Here is a 22,316-nt window from a genome sequence, read left to right on the forward strand (position 1 = left end):
CTTACTTAATCTACAAACAGTTTAGTGATAACGATTAAAATAAAATAAATACACACACTGAAGAAACCCGGACTGGACCGGACCGGACTCCGGACCCAGAGGTATCAGGTCCGTTTGCGCCCATTATATACTTTCGCACCTCGCACGTTCGCACCCAGGCCCGTAGGGGGGGTCGTAGGGGGGTTCGTTTGACTCACAAACTCGACTTTAACATTCACAATTCGAACAGAATATCGACTTTAACAGTGCTTATTTGTTTTCAAAGGGGGGGGGGGGGGGGTCGTCCGACCCCCCCCCCCCCCACCGAACCCCCCTGGCTACGGGTATGCGCACCCAAGGTCCGTTCACACCCATATTAAAATCAAGTTCCAGTTGAATAATTAGAAAATCATGATTTTTGTTTTGAAAATTGCTTTGATGTAAATATTGCATGCATTTAGCTTCGTATGACGGAAGAAAACATTGAATATTTTAAATGTAAACACAAAAGATAATTGTTTTAACATATTGGCCCCTTTGATCTGAAACAATTTAACAAAAAATTATAGCCATACACTAATCAAAAATGATTAAAATTTCAGATTTATTCCACCTTAAAAATCTCCGTTGTCAGAAACTGAGCCTCTCACTTTATATAGAAACAATGATTAAAGATTCTTAAAAATATTTTAACAATACACTATCTAAAACATGATTAAGATTTATTCAACACAAAAAAAACACCGTTGTCTCACTTTATTTTGAGACAATGACAACAAATATACTAATAGGAATACACTTGCCAAAACTTGGTTATAAAGTTGTTAAACACAAAACCAATAAAAATAGGGCGCGAATGTGTGGGGTGCAGAAGTGAAAGGGCGCGAACGCGATCGGGTGCGAACGAGAATGGGCGCGAGCGAACGGACCCAAATTCGGACCTGGACTTAAGTATGAAACCCGGACCCGACACTTACGAGGAAATCCTGGATTATTATAGGTCTGTTCTATTTTCCTTTGGAATTCAACTAAATATTAAGAACTGGATCTCCAATTATTGTATTGGATACCTTAAGGGGACGATCATTTGATATTCTGGGGGGGGGGGGGGGGGGGGCGGGCAGGAGGATTTGTTTTTGATCGGTTATTTATTTTTGTAAACTGAGAGGACAGATTATTCATTTTCTGCAGTATTGAAGCAAGATTTTTCATTAAAGCAAGGGACTGATTATTCATTTTTTACCACTATATTTATGATATTCGAAGAAAAATACAATTTTTTAAATATATTTGTTAATTATGAATAATTAGATATAGGAAGATGTGGTGTGAGTGCCAATGAGACAACACTCTATCCAAATAACCATTTAAAAAAAGGCAAACCATTAATACATGTATAGTCAAGTCATTGTGTACCATTTAATCAGAATACTAGTAGATCAATATCCCCTTCAGAAATTTTAAGATTCAAGATTTCTTTCATAACCTCAGACACTTACTTGTGTACAAGAGGACAATATATACAAATAATTTGAGATAATACATAGCGAGACAGGACAAACGAAACACAAATACATAGTAATAAGTATATTATAAGAGACAATTGACCAGTATAATTAGATTAAGTATTTTATAATTTTCTGAACGAAAAGAATCATTTATATTTCCAAGCAATAAACACATATTGCATACATAATGTATGGTATTAAAGTTAATTTAGTTCGGTTTTACCTAGCCTCTTTCAGAAGTTTTGTCAAACATATTACGCCGAGCGGAGCGAGGAAAATTTTTTTTTGAAGGGTTTTGGAACCACTGAAGGCCCAATAAGCTATAGACCTGCTGAGTTATTTATTTTCAATACATTGCAAGTCAGGTAATTTATTTTCAAACTAACACAGAACAAACCATTTATTTTTGTGATTATCAAGGCTGAGTTATTTTCAAAATCCTCCTGCCCCCCCCCCCTTAAAAATTCCAAACGCGGATTTTTTTTTTAGAGTAAATACAATCTAAATCGCTTTCATCTTGTTATAGTATTAAAACATTTGACTTAATTTTCTAACTTTACCGACAAATAAGTATTCCACATTCCAAACTAAAAGACAAATTGAAAGGGTTGGTATGGCTTTGTTTCATAAAAAAGAATGGCCAATGTAGATACAAGTATCTTAGCTTAGTGAGGGATAAATCCTACTTTGTAAAATTAAAGATCACTCTGATTCAAACAAAAAATTATCTGAAACTGACATTATTAAGATGCTTGATTTCTGGATTGACAACATATTTGTAACGTTCGGAGGACGTGTTTTTCCACAGACTGTCGGCATTCCAATGGGAACAACGTGTACCCTCTTCTTGTCGAATTGCTTCGTTATTACTATGAGACTTACTTTATACAGGAACTTCTAAGGAAGAAAGATAAAAAGTAAGCTATATCCTTTAACTGTATTTTCCGCTATATAGATGATGTTCTTACACTAAATAATTCAAAATTTGGTGACTATGTTGAACGCATCTATCCATTCGAACTAGACCTAAAGGATACATGCAACAGATACAGGTAAGTTGGCCTCATATCTTGACTTACATCTAGAAATTGACAATGAGGGTCGGTAAAAACCAAAACTTTACGACAAAAGAGATGATTTCAGCTTTCCAATTGTGAACTTTCCATTTCTAAGTAGCAACATTCCTACAGCACCTGCATACGGTGTATATATCTCCCAATTGATACTATATTTCCGTGCTTGCATCTCCAATCATGATTTTCTTGATAGAGGGCTGCTGTTCACAATGAAGCATTTAAACCAAGAGTTCCAAATGGTGAAGTTGAAATCACCACTTCGTAAATTTTACGAGTTGGTTGACCGTTATGGAATAAGCGTTTCACAAATGATATCGGATATGTTCCTTAAGTCGTTAATTCAATCCACTTCCCTTTCATGAAAGTGACCGGATTTGTAATCAAATAAGCAACACGACGGGTTCCACATGTGGAGAAGGGTCTGCTTACCCGTCTGGAGCACCTGCGATCACCCCTATTTTTTGGTGGAGTTCGTGTTGTTTATTCTTTAGTTTTCTATGTTGTGTCATGTGTACGATTGTTTGTCTGTTTGTCTTTTATCATTTTTAGCCATGGCGTTGTCAGTTTATTTTCGATTTATGAGTTTGACTGTCCCTCTGGTATCTTTCGTCTCTCTTTCAAAATTAATAGGCTAGGCAATACTTCAGAAAAGAGTAAAAACCGTTTTTAAAGAAAATAATTTGAAATACCACTTAACCAAATATTGTGGCCATATACTAGTACTTTATTTGCAGATCTTGTCTTGCTGAAATTTTTTGTTAAAAAACAATTCTATCTTATATTAATATTAAAGTTTTTTAGAATTATGAGCAAAGAAAAAGAACAATCGTCAATAAACGGTAATAATTAACTTCAATAATGAGTCAACTGATAGTTTCGGTCCTCGGAAATAATGTGTAGATCATATAAGCCTTTAAAGTTTTGCCAAAAATGCTAGAAATTGATAAAACTCGCCATATATAAAGGCAAAAGTGGTATACCGTTATTCAAAAGTCATAAATTGTTTGAGAGAAAACAAATCCGGGTTACAAAATAAAACACAGAGAAACACATCAACTATAAGAGGAAAACAACGAAACAGAAGAACACTAAAGTGCAATAAAAACACCAAAAAAAAACCAAACAAACGACAATGCAAAATACAAAACTTGGTACCGGACATTTTCAGAAGAAAAAAATGGTGGGTGGAACCTGGTTTTGTGGCAAGCCAAAGCTCCAAGTTTATGGCAATGTTGACTATACCGCTAGAATGACAACACTACATGTGATAGAAAACAATTTCATGAGGAGTCGTCTGACTATTTCAGCCATTGAACTTATTTGTAGATCATGCATGTGTTGCTAATAATTTTCTTGATGATCTGTTTTCTGTATCTATTATAGTTTTCGAAACTTTCGAACTTTCTTTTTTATTCAAGGGCTATTACTCCTATTAAAAGTCGACATACATTTTTGACGTTAAAAGACAGCAGGTAGAACTTAAGATTCTCTAAATTTATGCTTTCTGTTAGATTTTTTCCATTTACAGTGGTTTTCTAGGTAAGAGACAAAACTTGCATGTTTACCTCTATGTTGTATGTTTATACTCTTTCCATCCTCCTTGATTGACCGGCGGAGCCATTGTAATTGTAAACAAGTTTGGTTAAATCTAGCATTGTAGTTCCAGAGAAGATCTTTGTAAATCAACAGACAACGAGTCGACGAAGACAGACACTTACGACGTACGAACTACAAAAACTGTTAAGAAAAATTCACTTGGCTGTTTGGCAATTAGCTCAAAATAATACTAGTATCTGGTTTATTTTGACTTAGATTGTATGAAAATCGTCTCCAGAAACGACCAATAGAATTAAACCAGATATGTCAGAAACTTCCATTATAAGGTTATTGCTAGTTTTATTGATTTGATGTTATTAGTTCGTTCACCAAGGAGGCTGGTAGGACAGCTCTAATTTTCTACTGGGTCTATTTGAGAGTATTGCAGTTCTTGGCAAATCAGCCATCACATTTTTTTCGTTTTTTGGGTATAAGTTTATATTAAAACGTTGATAAGTATGCAAAAAGATCTTCTAGAACCATTCATTACAAAAATTTCATGTCGATGTTGAATAAAATCTTCTTGTGAACTGCTACAGCAATGAAACCAAACCTTCCAGTATCTTGTTATATACGAGACTTCAACGCAAAATATGTAAATAAACAATTTGTTTTTATAGAACTGTGTACCAGTGAATGACTTATTATGAGGGAGAGCCTGTGGCTTTGTGTTTCATATTTACAGTGTCTTACAGACAAAAGCTACACGTCAGTTCTAGTTTAGAAAAAAAATGAGCTGTAATGAGAATTATCACCACCACTTTAATTTATTTCATCAAAGGTAAATTTAACCAATCCACGTCTTGCAGGCAGATTTAGAGATTAAGTGCACCATGTTATTCTCATCTGCAATAAAATATTACATTTAGTGGAATTTACAATAAGTCAAAATAATAGCATCCTTAAAAAAAAGTACTTAGTAAATCACTAGATTTAAATACTGTCAGAAATACTAACTATTCTGTTCTTGAAGTAACTATTCTATCTAGTACTTTAAGGCCAACTGTTGACCTCAAATAAGGTACACACATGTTTTCATTCGAAGATTTAAAGTTACACTGAAATAGATGACCATATTCAGACTCTTTTCGTCTTTGAAATTATTTTATTTCAAGAGTAATTTTCATTTTTCTCCAGAGGAAAATTTCATTATGCAATGTTATGGAAAACCCTAAGCCGACCGACAACATAATGGCAAAAGTGGAACAAAGGTCTGTGTTGTACCATTTCAATTGTCATTTGTAAAACTCAGTACTTACTATGAAGATAAAGTACACTGTCCTTTACAATATTGCTATAATCTTATAAAGTTTTTAGGTTGACCTTTTTAATTATCGTTATCATTTTCTTCTCATCGTTTTTGTATTTTTGACATTAAATTGTAAGGTGTTTTTTTTCAATTTCCCTTTGGCATCTTTCGTCTCTATTGATATCGGTATTGCTGTTGTTGTTTATCAATATAAGTATTTTACACAATATCGTTTTTCAGTTGAGTCTTGTTTGAATAAGGTTGTATTTCATTTTTTTAATTCGCAACTCGAGTTTTACTTACCGAGTTTTTTGGCATAGTCCATACGTCTGCAGTATGAGCATGGTCCAGCGTATGTATGGTGATCAGCACCGCATAGTAATTCGTGTTCTCTAGGACAGGTCCATAAATGCCCAGTGCCTCCTTCTCCTGCTATGGCCCCATGGGTCATATATGAACTACAGTCGAGCTACAAGATGTGATAGTAAATCATTGTAACTTTAATACATCATTGGCAACAGCTAGACTACGTCATCAGTAAAGGCAACATCTTTACTGCAATTTTTTCTCGAAAGAACATTCTGATTAGTAGTTATATGCTTTTAATTAAAAAAATAATAAAAACTGGTATCCACGTCTACTTCCAAAATTCACCCATTAACGGTCAAAATCAAGTACCTTTAAATCCGAATGAAAATGACATAGTTTTACTAGTTAAACTTCAGCTGACGTACAGTTAAAATACATATAAAAAGTAAATAAGGTTGTTCAGGAGTATGGAAAAGAAATCACACAAATTTCTGATACTTTGCCAAAATGAAGATTTTACTATGCTTTTTTTTTTAAATAATAAAAAGTGTGGGTCACCACGATAATTTTCAAGGTAAGAGTCGTTCAAAATTGCCAAAATTAGCCTAGAATGTACGTTCTTTAAAAAAAATAACATTTGTTTGCATAAACTGATAAAAAGAAATCTGATATACAGAATTTTGAAATTTAATATGAGAAGATCTATAAAATATTTTATGAAACCTAACTTGTTTTCTTGCTACTAGTAAGAAATGAAATATCATGAAAATTTCCCTGTATTTCCAGTATACATTTTGTACTAAAAGAATTATCTCCCCTTAAATGGCTTATTTGAAAAAAAATGATTCTAAAACACTAATATTAGGTATTTGTTAAAACATTTTCGATAGTGCAATGAATCACTAAGTTTTCATTATATAAATAAACAGTGTAACCAACAAATTGCAAATTGTTTTCCAAATTTACGTATGTGTGCAAAGATCTGCAAAGAACTAGACCGATTATGTACTGTGATTGTACAATGCAAGATGGCGGTATACTCCTGAACTACCTTAATTTACCGACCGTGCAAAGACTGTATAGCCAGTCAAGGTCGTTTAAAAATTCCATTTGTTGTTGTAACTACCTAACTAGAAAAGAGTCTACTTGTTTTCAGACTGAAACTAGGGACCTTATAGCCTACTTCTCTGTGGCATTTACAGATAATTTAAAGTTATCTACGAAGGAATAAAACACATTAAACCATCAACATTTGAAGAGGAGCTTCCTTTTTTTACACATTGAATGCAATCCAATTGAAAATGTAAGTTCTGACTGATTGATAAAAAAATACATAACATGTACCACCAAATTTGTTTTTATTCAGGAAGCAAAACCTTAATTCAATAGAAACGTGGGTCATTTTTTTTTTTTTGTGTGGGGAGGAGAACAGGGCCCTTAAATATTATTGCTTAGCTTGGGTGTTAGAAAAAGGATGTCGTCTTCCATTGCAATTGATGGAAAATCACTTGTTTTCTTGTATGCCTCGGTAACCTCAAATAGATAGTAATACAATAATAATAATACCTCAATAAAGGCATCTTCATTGCCAATATTGTTAAGTCGTCAACGACATTATTGACCCCTCTCCTTCAATAATATACATTCTGCAGCATATGTGCAGCTTTATATATTTTTTTAAAAGTTTGTATTGGTTAAATTATATATTTAAAATGTTCTATTGACTCGACAGTGCTTATATCAAAATACTTTTTGACAAAAATGAGTAAAAAAATTACTACGTTGACATTGATCAGGATTTTGGAAGAATCAATCATAAAATACCAAAATGATGGTTAAGGAAAATAAAAATTGATCCATATGCTTGTATTGGAAATATAATCATTAGCTAAAATGCAAATATTGGCATGACAAAAGATATCTGTAGATTTATCATATGAATTGTATGTGTAGAAATTAATGTTCAACTGGGTGAAAAAGTTTAGGAAAATAACACGATATTGAACTCCAGGAATGCATAAACAAATTATGTGCTACTTTTTTCACGTGTATCTTATATGCATGTTTAAAATAAAGTTTATCCTAACCATTGTTGTTGATGCATACGGGTCAGTCCCGTCACATGAACCATTATGTGCCATATGATATTTGTCTGATAAAGTACTAGATAGATGGGCGTATCTACATCCATATATGGCCAACATACAAGGATTCTCTGGAAATGAAAAAATACCAATACGATAAAAATGACAAAATAAAAACACTAAGTCTTTTTAATTATTTACGTTTAGCGTTAACAATAGATTGTGACCGCATTTCTTTCTAACCACAATTTTGTAACACGTTGTGTCGCGTTTGTTGTTGTTTTCTAAATGCTACAAAAGTAGAAACAAATACATCGTTGAATAAGTCTTTATTGACCCTGTTTGAACTTTCAATATTGAATGCACATGTTTTTGGTAAACAGACTTTTTACAAACTTAGAAACAAATACTAACTTAAATCAGGTTGAAGTTAGAAATGTTGCGTTTGTAATAAGAAACGACAAATTGCAGATGCATTTTTAGCGTGTGCACAGTTTGTCAAAGTTTATGCTAACTTTGCAAACGTATGCTTGAAAGGAATGATCAAAACCGGTGTGCGCTAAGCTGTTTGCATCGTTTGTGTTAGAAAAAAATGCACCCTGTATTTCATTATTTTTCCTTTTTTTTTGGTGTTTTATATTACAGGTATAATCAAAATGTATATTTATATTATATACAGCACAAACAACATTTTCGAAAAGACAAAAATGATGAAAAGGTATATTTGAACAAATAGCATTTGACTAAGAGGCCGAACAACTGATATTCTTAAACCCTGCTGACTGCCATTTTTTGACGATTGCCAAAAAAATTGATCCCAAGATATAACAAAATGTTTAATACCAAACAGAAAGAAAAAAAAATGCGGAAAAGATGTTATACCACAAACATGAGGTGCAAAAATAAACCCCAAGTCTAAATTGTAAACAAAGTTCAAACCTATGCCTATGATTAAGTTTGATAACAACCGCAATGTTTTATTCGTGTGCATATAAAACAATTTTCGTTGTAGAGTGGTCCAAAAACATCAAAAACATCATTTTCCAAAAAGACCAAAAGAGTGAAAAAGTATATTTTATCAAAACGCATTTGACTAACAGGTCATAACCACAAGGCATAACAATATGAATATCTATATTAATTTAATACAAAGTAGAAAACACAATAAACTTGTGGCAAAGAAGGTAAACCACAAAAAATGAGGTTCTAAAATTTGTACACCATATCCGGTTTTCGACAATCAATGTCTCTTCATTGATGTTACTGATAGAAAAGTACTTGGAAGGCAATTTAATTTACGTCAATTATGGATAGACTTGAATTTTAAACAGTCAAAATAGGATGAACGGATTTTTTTTATCTGGAGTGAAAATATAATACAATCCCAAAAGAAATAGATATAAACAAGTCTAAATTGCAAACAACGTTAAAACCTATGATTGCGTTAGATAAAAACCGAAATTTTCAAATGGTGCATATAATGAATTTCGTTGTAGAGCGGTCTAAAAACAGCATAACCAAAAGACCAAAAGACCAAAGAGAGAAAATTATATTTTTACAAAACACATTTGACTTACAGGTCGAACAACTGATGTTCTTAAACCCTGCTGACTGCCATTGACGATTGCCAAATTAAATTGTCCACAAGGTGTAACAAAAAGCATCTCTATATCAATTTAATACCAAGAAGAAAACAATTAACTTGTCACATAGATGGTAAACCACAAACATGAGGTGCTAAAATGTGTTCACCATATCCGAATTTCGACAATAAATGTCTCTGTAGTGATGTTAAGGATCGAAATGTATTTGGAAGGCCATTTATTTTGTCCCAATTAAGGATAGACTCTTGAATTTTAAAAAAAAGTCAACATAGGATGAACGGATTATATAATCCAGAGGGAGTATATTATACAAGCCCAAACGAAATAAATATAAACAAATCTAAATTGAATGATTGCGTTTGATAAACACCGCAATTTTTATACGTGTGCATGTAACACATATCGTTGTAGAGGGATCTAAATACAGCACAACCAATATTTTTCAAAAGACCATAAGAGTGAAAAAATATATTTTAACAAAACGCATTTGACTAACTGGTCGAACAAATTTGGTGGAAGTCATCAAACTTTTTTCAGTGCTCGGAGCACAAAAATCATGCTCGAAATATGAAATCCTACATTTTGATCGTTTAATTTTGGAGTATGAGTACAAAAAACCGACTCAAAAGTTGTATGACTTGAAGGCCTGATGTTTTTAAACCCTGCTGACTGCCATTGACGATTGCCAAATATATATATCAGCTAATGTAGTTTTTTACCTGGGAAAATCTTTTGATATTTTGTATATTTTTTTATATATACATTGCGTCTAGTTTGAGGCTACTTACTATATGTGACATTGCCTGTACTACACACGGGATCTAAGTGACTGTCGCAGGTGTGTGGACAGGTTTTGTCCTTTTCAGAACATTCACCAGAGTGAGCATAAACAACATGATCTCCAGTTTTAGTTGCTTCGCAATTTGCCAAGTTTAAGAAACATCTATTATCTGCAAATGTCAAAAAACATAATCACATCAAGTTTATGTTTGCATTGATATATCCAATCTACATTCCTTTTTTGTTAAAATTGTCTCCTCGTCAAATTAATTGATTTTAATATTCAATAAAACAAGTTGTCATTGTAGAAATTGATAGCTCTAAAAAATCTGTAATCCTAATCAAACTGTAGCAATTCTATCCCTAACTGAAAATTGAAGTTTGAATGAGATTGTTCCATTTACTAGTACCTACTATCCATTGTCGTGACAGACCAGACTATGTAGAAGATTTGTGTCAATAAACAAAATCATTTTTCTGTCGAAAAAGGTGTATGTAAGCTGGAGGGATTATGTAAATAAACGCTTTTTAATATGTAGCGGTACAAGAAATGCTCTTTAAGTCAAACATTGCGATTTCTTTATAATTGAGAAAATACCAAGAAGAAATTAAACATATTCAATTACCCTAGTAACTACCAAATGAATTGTTATGTTTTAACCCACTTATATGGTATTTTGAACGGACTGTCTATTCTTTATTTTACGGTTTACTCCCTCTTACTTCAACTCGTGAATTCTCGTTAACCTATTTTGACTAAATTAGAACCCCTCGCTTCACAAATGGATACAACTTACGGTATGTGTTTCCATCAGTTCCACATGTTAGCTGCAATTCTTCATCGCAGACTTCTTTACAGTTGTATGATGAATGAATTGGTGGTCTGATGGTAACGGCGTGACTACAAGATCCACGGTGTGAATAATGTAGATTAATTCCTTTTGCCTTAGAATAACATATTGCAACACTTAGGAGACATTGATTGGCTAAAAACAATAATCCATACATCAAAAGAGAGTAATTATTTGAAATACAGATTAGATAAGGGGGTAATTGAATTAAATTTGATTTCGAATTTCTTAGTACTTTTTTTTTATTCCAGACATAGATTACCATAGGCGTAATTTTTTTCATTATTTTTTGGAACTCAATTTTAGTAAACTTTATACTTGTTTAGTTTTCTAAATATTTTTATCTGTGCGTCACTGATGAGGTTTATGTAGACGAAACGTTCGTCTAGCACATCAAATTATAAGTCTGGTACCTTTTAACTATTAAATGCAAATAGGAGCAACAATTAAGCGACGTTCGTGCAATATGGATTTTTGTTTGTGTGTGTATTTACGTTTCTACTTACTGTATGTTTTGCCATCTGATCCACACACGGGTGCGTACTGGGAAGTACATACTCTGTGGCAATTGGTTTGTCCTAAAGCAACATCTGAAAAAGAATTGCTAGTGAAGAGTATTTTTAAATATTGATAAGTTGATCATCGTTATATGGTGATAAACTTGAAGAACGCCATGGCGTTGTCTGTTTATTTTTTATTTATGAGTTTGACTGTCCCTCTGATATCTTTCGTCCCTCGTTCACAGAGGCACTCCTTATTAAACTGAAGTGTTAATTTATTCTATGAGACAGATTTATACAAAAGCTTCATAAAGGAAATTAAAAGAAGCCATCATTATCGTTTAACTTCTAGTACAAAGGATTTCCTCTCCGTGAGTTATTAAATGTTTGCAATTGGTGGCTAAGCTGATCACATCTACAAAAGATAAAGTTCAGTCTGCTCATATGTTGACTTACATCTAGGAATTGGCAATAAGAGTCGGTTGTTACTATTTTTTACGACAAAAGTAGTAACTCCAGTAGCACCTTCATATGGAGGTTGTACAATATTCCACAGCTTATATTTACTATTTCGATATCCTTGTTATTTGCTTCTCATAAGCTTACGGTAGCCTTTGAATTATAAAGACATTTTAGTTCTAAAATTAAGTCATTCTTCCCAAAGTTTTATGCCGTTATCGAGATCGTGTTGAAAACTAAGGATACACGTTTTCGTATTCACAATCTAGTCCTGGATTTTGAGTCACCGAATGCTTATTATTTAAAATTTAAAATTAACTTGTCATTACCAAACGTGAAGAAGAAGGCTTGGGTTAAACATGAACCCGAATGTATCACTGGTTTTCGGTGGCGTCTAAATGAGTTGGTCAATAGTTTGTTTTGTATGTGTATCGTTTTGTGTAATGTTGTTTGTCTTTTTGCTGTCTTTATTTTAATAGAGTTATCTTTCTTCTTTTTTGATTGACCCTTGGTATCTTTTAGCTATTCATTTATAGCGTAAAAGTGGAAGATCTTCTAAATGATGGATATCATATACAATGTGTATATATGAATGACCAAACAGGAATATGAGGCATACTGATTAAACATGTAATTCTTATTATATTGTGTTAAACCCTTTAACAACACGGAGGGTCGCGAAGAGCATGTAAGAAGAACAAAGTCCACACAAATTTAATTGACATTCGTGGATCAGATATGTTTGTGCATACAGAAGTTGTTGACCCTTAAACTGATCACCGACAAAAGAGGGGCATATTCTAAAGTCTAACATTTATTTCTTGTATATTTTTTTTATTATTTTTGAACAATTATCACTTTATAGAAGTGCTCATCGGGCTATTAAATTAGCTATTTAGAGCGTAGTCAAAAGGTAAAATCACAAAATTACTCAGAGGAAAATTCAAAACGGATAGTCCCTTATCAAATGGCAAAATCAAAAGCTCGAACACATCAAACGAATGGACAACAACTGTCATATTCCTGGCTTGGTGCGGGCATTTTTTTGTTATTATTTCAGAGACTACACGAGCTACAACAAAAGCAGAAGGTTGCATTCTCAAAAAAATAATAGTTGTATGACATTTGATGGAATAAATGCAATTTGTCATTTTTAATCGGAACAGGCAAAATAAAACCACACAAATACACAAACACAAACTAAAGATCATAAATTAAACTTATAACCGGGGTTTATTAATGAATGTTGACTTACCTATGACAGCAAGAAGTAAAATTGACCACAACATGGCGCCTGTCTTTTCTGTTCTGGACTCAAGCTTATCTCTTTATCTTTACATATACTGGAATCGTGACTATCCATATTGGTTAGGTTATTTGAATTATTGACAATAATTTATTATATCTCATTACATACAGTTTATCAGAAAAAAAGGACATAAGACATGTTAGAAGGCTAGCAAAAAACAATTTAGAAATACCTTTGATACATTATATAAACGTGTATAAATTTACAGAAGATATGATGTGAATAAAAGTTGTTGAGATTTTATTTGCAGGTTTATATAAAAAGTCTGGTAAGTTGGTATTTCTAGGTTTAGATAATACAGGAAAAACTACTTTACTATATATGTTAAAAGATGATACAATTTTACAGCTTGTTTCAACATTACATCCCAGTGAGTTAAATGTGTAGCACAAATCGTAAGACATGTGAAAATCTAATTTAGAATTTGAAAGAGTCGTTTAATTCCAGTTAGGAGACATATAAAACATTTAAAAATAATCTGTTATGAAATGTAAGGGACAGAACAACGCTAGGAAATAAACGATAAGCAAAAGATACAAAATTTGGAAAACAGACTGACAATACCATGGCAAAAAAATGAAATGTGACCAAAAGATTAACAACAATATACAAAACACACAATAGAAAACTCAAGACTGAGAAATACAAATCTCACAGAAAAGTGTTGATGATCTCCAGTGCTCAGAAAGGACATGCAGATCATAGAATCAGTTTATTAAATATGAATAGATAAATGCTTATTAGATCATCAGCTATATTCATCAATAGTATGTTAACAATACAATTTCTGTAATATTTTATTATTTGTAGCATCTGAAGAACTAACCATGGGTGGTATGAGATTTACAACTTTTGATCTAGGAGGTCATCAACAAGGTATGATAGCTAAAAATTGTTTGAAAGAAAAAAATATAGAAAAAATGATCTATCCTTATGCATTGTACTTTGAGACATATAATGAGTCGTTTGCTAAATGTCCTTTTGTGTTTTATATTTATGTCGTGTACATGTTATTATTTTGTACAAGTTATTACTTGTACAAAATTTTCATACAAGTAATTACTTACTTGTATGATGCTTCCATACAGGTTATTACGTGTATGAATATAATTATACAAGTAATAACCTGTACAAATTTTGTGGAGAAAAAGGTTATAACTTGTACAAATCATTATTTTACCTTGGCCTATTTGAAGTTCACAACAAATTGTTTCTCTTTTAACACTCATTCATTCATTCATTACTTTGCCTAAAGGTATAAACTCTCAATATGTGAGTACATTTAATATATCAAATGAACAAAACTGTCCATTTAAGTAGTAAAAACTAAATTGTTAAGATGGAAAACAGTATAGAAAAGAAATTTCATGATGAAATAATTAAATTGTGTGATGACAATAAATCTTCTAGTAATTCAATATTTACACGTGAAAGATACAGAGAGATTATTGGGAATGTAAAGGAAGCAAAATTAAGTTCCAAAAAGACTGCTCTTCAAAGATATTTCTTGAGGCAATATGATGTTTTGAGTGTAGCAGGCATTGAAAAACTCATTCGCAAAGGTGACGAAATCTTTTACTATTGTACAGTAGATGAACTTTATCCGTTGATTAGAACTGCACATTCTGGAGTTAGCCATGGAGGCATCCACAAGACATATAAGGAGTTAAAAACAATTTGCCAATATCAGCAGAGAAACTATCAGAATTTTCATTCAGATGTGTGAACAGTGTATATTGAAGAAAAGTCGTACTGAAACCACAAAATTAGTTGTTCGTCCTATCACTTCTACAGACTCTAATTCCTGTTGTCAAGTATACCTTGTTGACTATCAGTCATGTCCAGATGGAGAATACAAGTGGATCATGCACTACCAAGACCACTTAACCAAATTCAGTGTACTGCGCCCTTTGAAGACAAAAAGAGCAGCTGAAGTGGCTTACCAACTCACTGACATTTTCCTACTTTTGGGAGCTCCATATATACTGCAAAGTGATAATGGAAGGGAATTTACGGCTAATGTTATTACAGAACTTAAACTCCTTTGGCCAGAGCTGAAATTAGTGCATGGTAGACCACGTCACCCTCAAAGTCAGGGGTCTGTCGAAAGAGCAAACGCTGACATAAAGAGTATGATGATTTCTTGGACACACGAAAACAACATCACACACTAGTCAGAGGGATTGAGATTTGTGCAATTCCATAAAAACAGGTATATATTTTTTTAAAGTTAAATTTTTGTTTAATCATGTAAAACAAAAAGAGCCAAAAAAAAACACCCCAAAAACAAACAGTTTTAAAATAATATAGATTATTTCTAAATAAATGGTTGACACAGAGGTATGTCTCATCTGTTCACCTTAAATTAAGAAAGGGAATCGGATGGACAGCATCATTGCTTATTAATACATGTATAATGTTACTAGAAAATAATTTCGTCGACAGTGGCTTGGAATTATCTGAGATGAACTGATTGTATTGCAACTTCATACACAATATCACTGATCGGTGATTATAGGTAGTACATATCAAAGTAACTTAAGCAGTAAAATCAACTTTGAAATTTACTAATAAATTCAAATTCACTGACTTATGCAGGGTCTCATAATAGTCGTCAAATAGATATGTAATGATGTTAAGGCCACTTCATACAAAATATCATTGACCAGTCACAAGTAGTTCATACCAAACTGACTTTAGCAGGAAACTAACATAAATGATTCAAGTTGTTGTTGTACTGGTTGTTGTTTATGTTAGATATTGAACTATTTGCACTCCCTAATTATTTTTTAAAAATTTCCCAGGTCACACCATAGAACAATTGATCTGAAATTGAACAAATACTGATTTTAGAAACCTTCAAAGCTCCAATTCATCAATGTATCCTTGCTATAAAAAAGAAGTGTGGTTCCATTTTTTTTTAAAGTTGAATATTGCCGCCCTAAAACAAATCCTATAAATTCAGAAATTAATGCGTGCATTTATTATTGTGATTTTAACATTTTAAACAAAAATGCAATTTTCATTTTTGCGATATTGAGAAAAATCCTGTTTAATGTACTTACTATATGTTTGGACAGCTGAACTACATATGGATGCCCAGTGGGGTACACGTTTTTTGGTTCTGTTACATTTGCTTTGTCAAAACGTAAAATCTGAAAAGGAGCAAAGCGTTGGTGAAGAGTATTATGAGTATTTGATATTGATGAATTGCAAATTGACTATTTTGTAAAAGCTTTTCATTTATGTAAAAAGTTTTATAGTTTTGTTATTTAAGACCCTTTGTCTAACATTTAACAAATTCAACATTCTGAGTATAACTTGAACATGACCTGGTGCATAACATTGCACTGAACCATACCAACCCCCTCCCCACCCTCCCCCACTCCAGTTTCAGTTGGGGCTCGTTTTGCTTATTTCTAAGTTTTCTATTTTGTGTTTTATATATTGTTAGTTTTTTTCTTTGATAACCATATCGTTATCCGTTAGTTTTCGACTTTGAATGTCCCTTTTGTATCGTTTGCCTTTCGTTTAAATCATATAAATTCCAAAGAATGTAACTTTGACAAGGTAATAAGTGTTATAGTAATATATCTTTTATATTAAGATTCTCACAATATTCCACATTCTATTGAAAATACCCCCTTTAAAAAAGAGGAGCTTACCCAAATCAGGGCACACAAGATAGAAAAAGAAGTTTTGAATGCACGAGCTATATAACAAGATAGATGCAAATTCGTTAACTTTATAAGATATGTTGAAATAATATAATAATAATGTGTCTTATCTTTAATACGACACTTTTATTTAAAAACCTTTTTCTGGCAAGGAAGTTGGAAAAAAAACTTGCACAAATGGTTATCATTAGTTTATTAGTTAAAATCATATGAAATCTCAAATTAAAAAAAAATGCATATGTTTATATGACTAAATGGATAGTTTTCATTATATAACTTATGTACATATACCTTTTTCTGCAGACAATTCTGTAATTTGTCCACATTTCAAAGAAGTTTACTTTTTTTAAATGCTTGCTTCGTCGAAAGGAAGCAATTCGATGCCATATGTTCCGTATGCATTGTTACCTTAGCGTAACACTCCTCGTTAAAATCCGGTGATCTCAATACGCATGGCTCTGTCATTAAAGTAAACAATTATTTGATTGTACATCTTTAACACGTGCTAAATACCCATGCTTTTTGTTGATTTGTTACTATAAGGTGACAATTGGTAAACTTCGGCTTCATAACACGACATTAAATGAGCTAGCATATTTGTTAAATCATGACAGACAGAGAGAGAAACAAATTACGATTAAACGATATATTTGAGTAAAAAATTATAAATTAGTGCACATAAGTCTTAGTTATAGACAATAACTGTTTAGTGTCTTTAAATACAGCCGATATCGTCTTTATCCTGCAATTAATTCTATATATTCATGATATTGTTAGCGCTTTAAAAGACACAAAAAACTCATTTTTACATTAATTTTCGATTCCTTGAGTACTATTATAATCACAGTTACTTGAAAACGGGTTCGCGAAAAAAGAATCTCAAATGGTCAACAATATGACATTCACCTAACATGTATGCTGAAAGTGACATGTTTGATTTTGTTACACATGTACACATTCATGTTTTTTAATCGATGATTGTCGTCGTAGAAAATACTGCTGTTTATTTTGTAATCAGAAAAATGGTTTAATTCTTATTGCTCTATAGAAATGTTTGAAAACAAACAGAACGTATAAAAGTAATCATAAGTTCGCATAATGTCAAACAATACCTCATTGGACAAATGTTGGAATGCAACTGAAATATAAATTCTGAGGTCATGCAGGTTCATACAACACTCGTCAACAGCAATACACAAACGCATTCCGGCAGTGGGTGGGGTTTTAAAGAGATATCCGTATAGTATACAGATACAGTGTATAGTATACAGATACAATGTATAGTATACAGATACAGTGTATAGTATACAGATACAGTGTATAGTATACAGATGCAGTGTATAGTATACAGATACAGTGTATAGTATACAGATACAGTGTATAGTATACAGATACAGTGTATAGTATACAGATACAGCATATCGATATATGTAGGGCTGTATATGTACAGTAAGACACCTAATTACAGGATAAGATGATATATACATGAATTGGTTCAAGAATTAGATAAACATTGTTTTTCATCAGTCACTCGTTTCATAAGACTTTAAGCATTTCGAGGAAGTGCAAGTTCGAGGGATAAAACAAAATACTCAAACAAACACGAAACTAAAGGTATTTTAACAATACAAATCCTACATAAAACTAGGTAGGGTATCATTTTGAATATGAACTTTACTACAACAGCAAGAAAACAAATGTACTACAACATGGTGACTGATTTTCTGTTTTAGCTTATCTCTTAACTTTTATATATACTGTAATCGTGAAAGTTCACGAGAAGACCTCATTTTGTGTGTCGCTTCTTTTCCTTCCACGATAAACTAATCATCATGCCTCTGTGTTCTATAGGTAACATGCATAATCGCATTTGTCATCCGTTCTTATGATAATTCAGGTTGAGTTATTTTTGGAGAAAAACGACAAAAAGGGAGTCCGGATATTGATTCCATCTTCAAACTGACTTTAAGCCATGGATAAGACTTCCAGTTTGAAACCTGCGCAAGTGCAATCAATCGTATGATAGATAGCAAAAATGAAAAATAAATGAGCTGAGCCAATCAGAACCATATCATGGTGGTTAGATTGCAAGAACCACAACTATTATATATATTTGAGAGGAAAATTATTTTTCGCGTTTATCTACATGTAAACTACGATTATACTACTTTAATATATATATAGAGACTCTCTGTATTCTGTCTACATTTTTCTTTGAATCGATAACTATTGAAGGGGTCATACCAGTTGCATATACCAACCGTGCAAGGGCTGTATAGCCAGTCAAGGTCGTTAAAAATTGCCATTTGTTGCATATATATTCAAATATTAAGTAAAACATGTGAAAACAATAATGTGTCTATAGTACACGAATGCCACATCGGCACTATATTTACTAAGTTTCGAGTTAAATGGACTTCAACTTAATCAATAACTACCTCGACCAAAACCTATAACCTGAAGTGGAACAGACGGACGTACGACCGAACGAATGGATGCAAAGACTAGAAAACATAATGCTCATGAATGGGACAGTACAATTTATAATTGAAAGTGAAAGTAGTGGTTTGGCAAAAATGAAAGCAGGATACATATTAGAGGGAGGCAAGACCTTTTTCGAGACGTCCGTATCGGATATTTTTAACCTCGAGATTTGGGGATTGATCCTTACAGGATTCGGGAATATATTTTTCGATTTCGGTATTTCAAGATATGAATTTCTTTACATGCTGCATCTTGTGATTTCATGTTTTTAAGCCCGGGATTTTGGGATCAGGACCCCTCCGACCACCCCTCAAATTAGCCTTAGTCGGTCTTAGTCATTTATACAAAATTCATATCCTACCATTGTCATGTTAATAAGGCTCTCAAAAGAAAAAGCACTGATGGAATGTCTAAGCATATTCTTTAGACAAATAATGGTCTATATACAAGCAGTTACATTTATTTCATGTTTGAAGCGGTGCACATTTCTAATTTAATTTGACTTTTACCAAAAGATGAATTGTAAGAAAGGAGTCGAATAATTGTGGTCTGAGACCAGAAACACGAAAATAATTGAATTTAACAGAAAGGAAACAAATATCTGACTTTAGAAAAAGGGAGAGGGCTTTTGATACCTTTTATGAAATTCTCCATACATATATCTTTTACAAAAAAATTATCCTACAACAGTTCGCTAGCCGTTTTTGTCCGCGATTTCGCGGATGTGTTCTAGTACTTATAATTTATTGAGATCATGAACAATAGTATCTTTCTTGGTATTCAATGAGTTGTTTTATAAAGAAACTGTCACATATTATGGTCATTGGAAACTAGAGGCTTAAAATAGCCTATGTCGCCCATTTGAATCTTCAACAATAGACACTTTTTGGTAAAAATCACTAGGTATTGAAAGGACAATAACTTTATAAAGAGTTAACTGACAATTTCAGTCATGTTGAAAAATTTGCAGATCTTGTCCAGCTGATCGTGATTGCTTATTTAACATATATGTATGTACATCTATGACAGTTTGCAAACAAATTGGCAAAACATCAAAAAGCATCTTTTAAAAAAATAACTTCAATAACGACTATACCAAATAATTTTGCTACACAGTTTTTCACTTGTCTTTTTACTATGATCAATTTACTATGTTATATTTCTATCTAAATATTATAGTTTTCAAAATAATATGCAAAGTTCAAAAATAAAAGAAAGAAAAAAATCGTCATTTAATGGTTATACCAACAGGGAGTCAATTATATACTTTTTTGTTCTTCGGAAATTAGGTGTAAATCACGATTTGTTGATTATTTAAGATTGAAAAAAATGCTAGAAATTAGTAAAAGTCGTTATGAAATAGCAAGTAATTTATTTCTGATTCATGATTATTTTAGTCATTTGACTTATCGGTAGATCTGGTTGATCTTGTCTTGCTAATTATTTTAATTTCTCTGTCTCTATATTATTGGTATCAAAATAATAGCAAAAAATAAGAAGGAATGATAAATTTTGACATTTAAGGACTATAACCCTATAAAACGTCGTGAAGAAAACACCCACACCAGCATTTAGATTTCAAGATTCTTTTTTTTTTGAAGTGGTGAGTAATTTATTGCAGTCATTAAGTCACTTATCAAATGTGTAAACTTTTAAACTTATAATAATCAAATATTTCTGGTAAGTAATAATGAAATATGTTAAAGAGATCAAAGAAGGAGCGATTGACCCCTGATCTTGATTGATTTGTAAATTATTGATTGATTGATTCTTTGTTATTTAAATACTGACTGAAGTATTTATATCAGGTCTAATTCTCATAAAAAATAAATGTAATCAAGGTTTCAATATTTTCATCTGAAATTTTCTCAAAAATAGATTATCTGGACGATATAACATTTGTGTTTCAATTTCATTTTTTAGAACTGACAACATGTTCACAAATTTAGTTCTCTTTTCTGATAAATAAAAACATTTATAAATCACAAAACAAATCATTGTTATGACATGATTAAGTGGATTATATTCAATATCTTCAATTTCATATCCAAGCATTTTTAAGACAGAAGACATGTTGGTCTACATTAAAATACATAAATATGTCATAAGTTGTTGACCAATAATTTTTTACCCATTTACACTCAAAGAAAAAATGATTATAGTTATCACATTTGGAAAAAATCACACAATTTGGATTATCAGATATTTTCCAACGGTGCAAATTAAGATTAATTACTGTAATATTATGCAGATTTCAACCATCTTAACATTTCTGCTTTCTGTCGGAGTTTGTTTTCAAGATTATAAACAAAACTATCTTTTTACCTTTGCGTTCTATTTTGAGACTATTTAGTCATCTTCGCTGACAGATAGTGTCATCCAACATAATTGTCAAAATGAGATACTCAAATTATGATTGTGGTCATCTTTGGTTAAATGTTTCAGAAGACGACAGCCGACGGACGCCAATTCACGGGAAAGGTTTACTTTTTTTTTGGCAAGCCAAATAGAGTACTCGGGTATTTTCACTCTGATCATATGAAATTAGTTATCAAAAGCACCAGTATTATAGTTTAGTACGCCAGACGCGCGTTTCGTCTAGATAAGAATCATCAGTGACGCTCACATCAAAATATTTATAAAGCCAAACAAGTACAAAGTTGAAGAGCATATGAAAAATATGTAATAAAACTTCTACAGAAACGACCAATTAGTTGAAACTAGATATGTCAGATGTTTCCATTGTAAGGTTATAATTTTAGTGCTTTGATATTATCAGTTAGTCGACCAATAAGGATTGTAGGACAGCTTTAATCTTCAACTGAGTCTGTTACAGTCTGTTATTAGTTCT

At 32.2% G+C, this 22,316-nt stretch overlaps 1 protein-coding gene across 1 annotated transcript; it reads right to left on the reverse strand.

Moving 5' to 3' along the window:
- Nucleotides 1-4,911: 4,911 nt before the first annotated feature.
- On the reverse strand, nucleotides 4,912-13,375 carry LOC134725514 (four-domain proteases inhibitor-like). Its single transcript, XM_063589387.1, has 7 exons — nucleotides 13,251-13,375; nucleotides 11,543-11,626; nucleotides 10,983-11,171; nucleotides 10,194-10,355; nucleotides 7,805-7,932; nucleotides 5,712-5,877; nucleotides 4,912-5,005 (listed from the first exon to the last, which is right to left on the reverse strand). Exons 1-7 carry the CDS (start codon nucleotides 13,282-13,284, stop codon nucleotides 4,947-4,949), a joined length of 822 nt encoding a protein of 273 aa, XP_063445457.1. The 5' UTR covers nucleotides 13,285-13,375; the 3' UTR covers nucleotides 4,912-4,946.
- Between the last annotated feature and the right edge of the window lie 8,941 nt (nucleotides 13,376-22,316).

This window comes from Mytilus trossulus, chromosome 7 (genome assembly GCF_036588685.1).
Source record: "Mytilus trossulus isolate FHL-02 chromosome 7, PNRI_Mtr1.1.1.hap1, whole genome shotgun sequence".
In the NCBI taxonomy this organism is placed as follows: domain Eukaryota; kingdom Metazoa; phylum Mollusca; class Bivalvia; order Mytilida; family Mytilidae; genus Mytilus; species Mytilus trossulus.

What these genes read in the sequence shown, in the direction of transcription:
- LOC134725514 (XM_063589387.1), bottom strand. Translation starts at nt 13,284, where the DNA reads ATGTTGTGGTCAATTTTACTTCTTGCTGTCATAG. An exon ending in ATCAGATGGCAAAACATACA is followed by an intron (nt 11,172 to 11,542) that starts GTAAGTAGAAAC and finishes TATTGTTTTTAG; the next exon opens with CCAATCAATGTCTCCTAAGT. An exon ending in TACAGGCAATGTCACATATA is followed by an intron (nt 7,933 to 10,193) that starts GTAAGTAGCCTC and finishes TTTCATTTCCAG; the next exon opens with AGAATCCTTGTATGTTGGCC.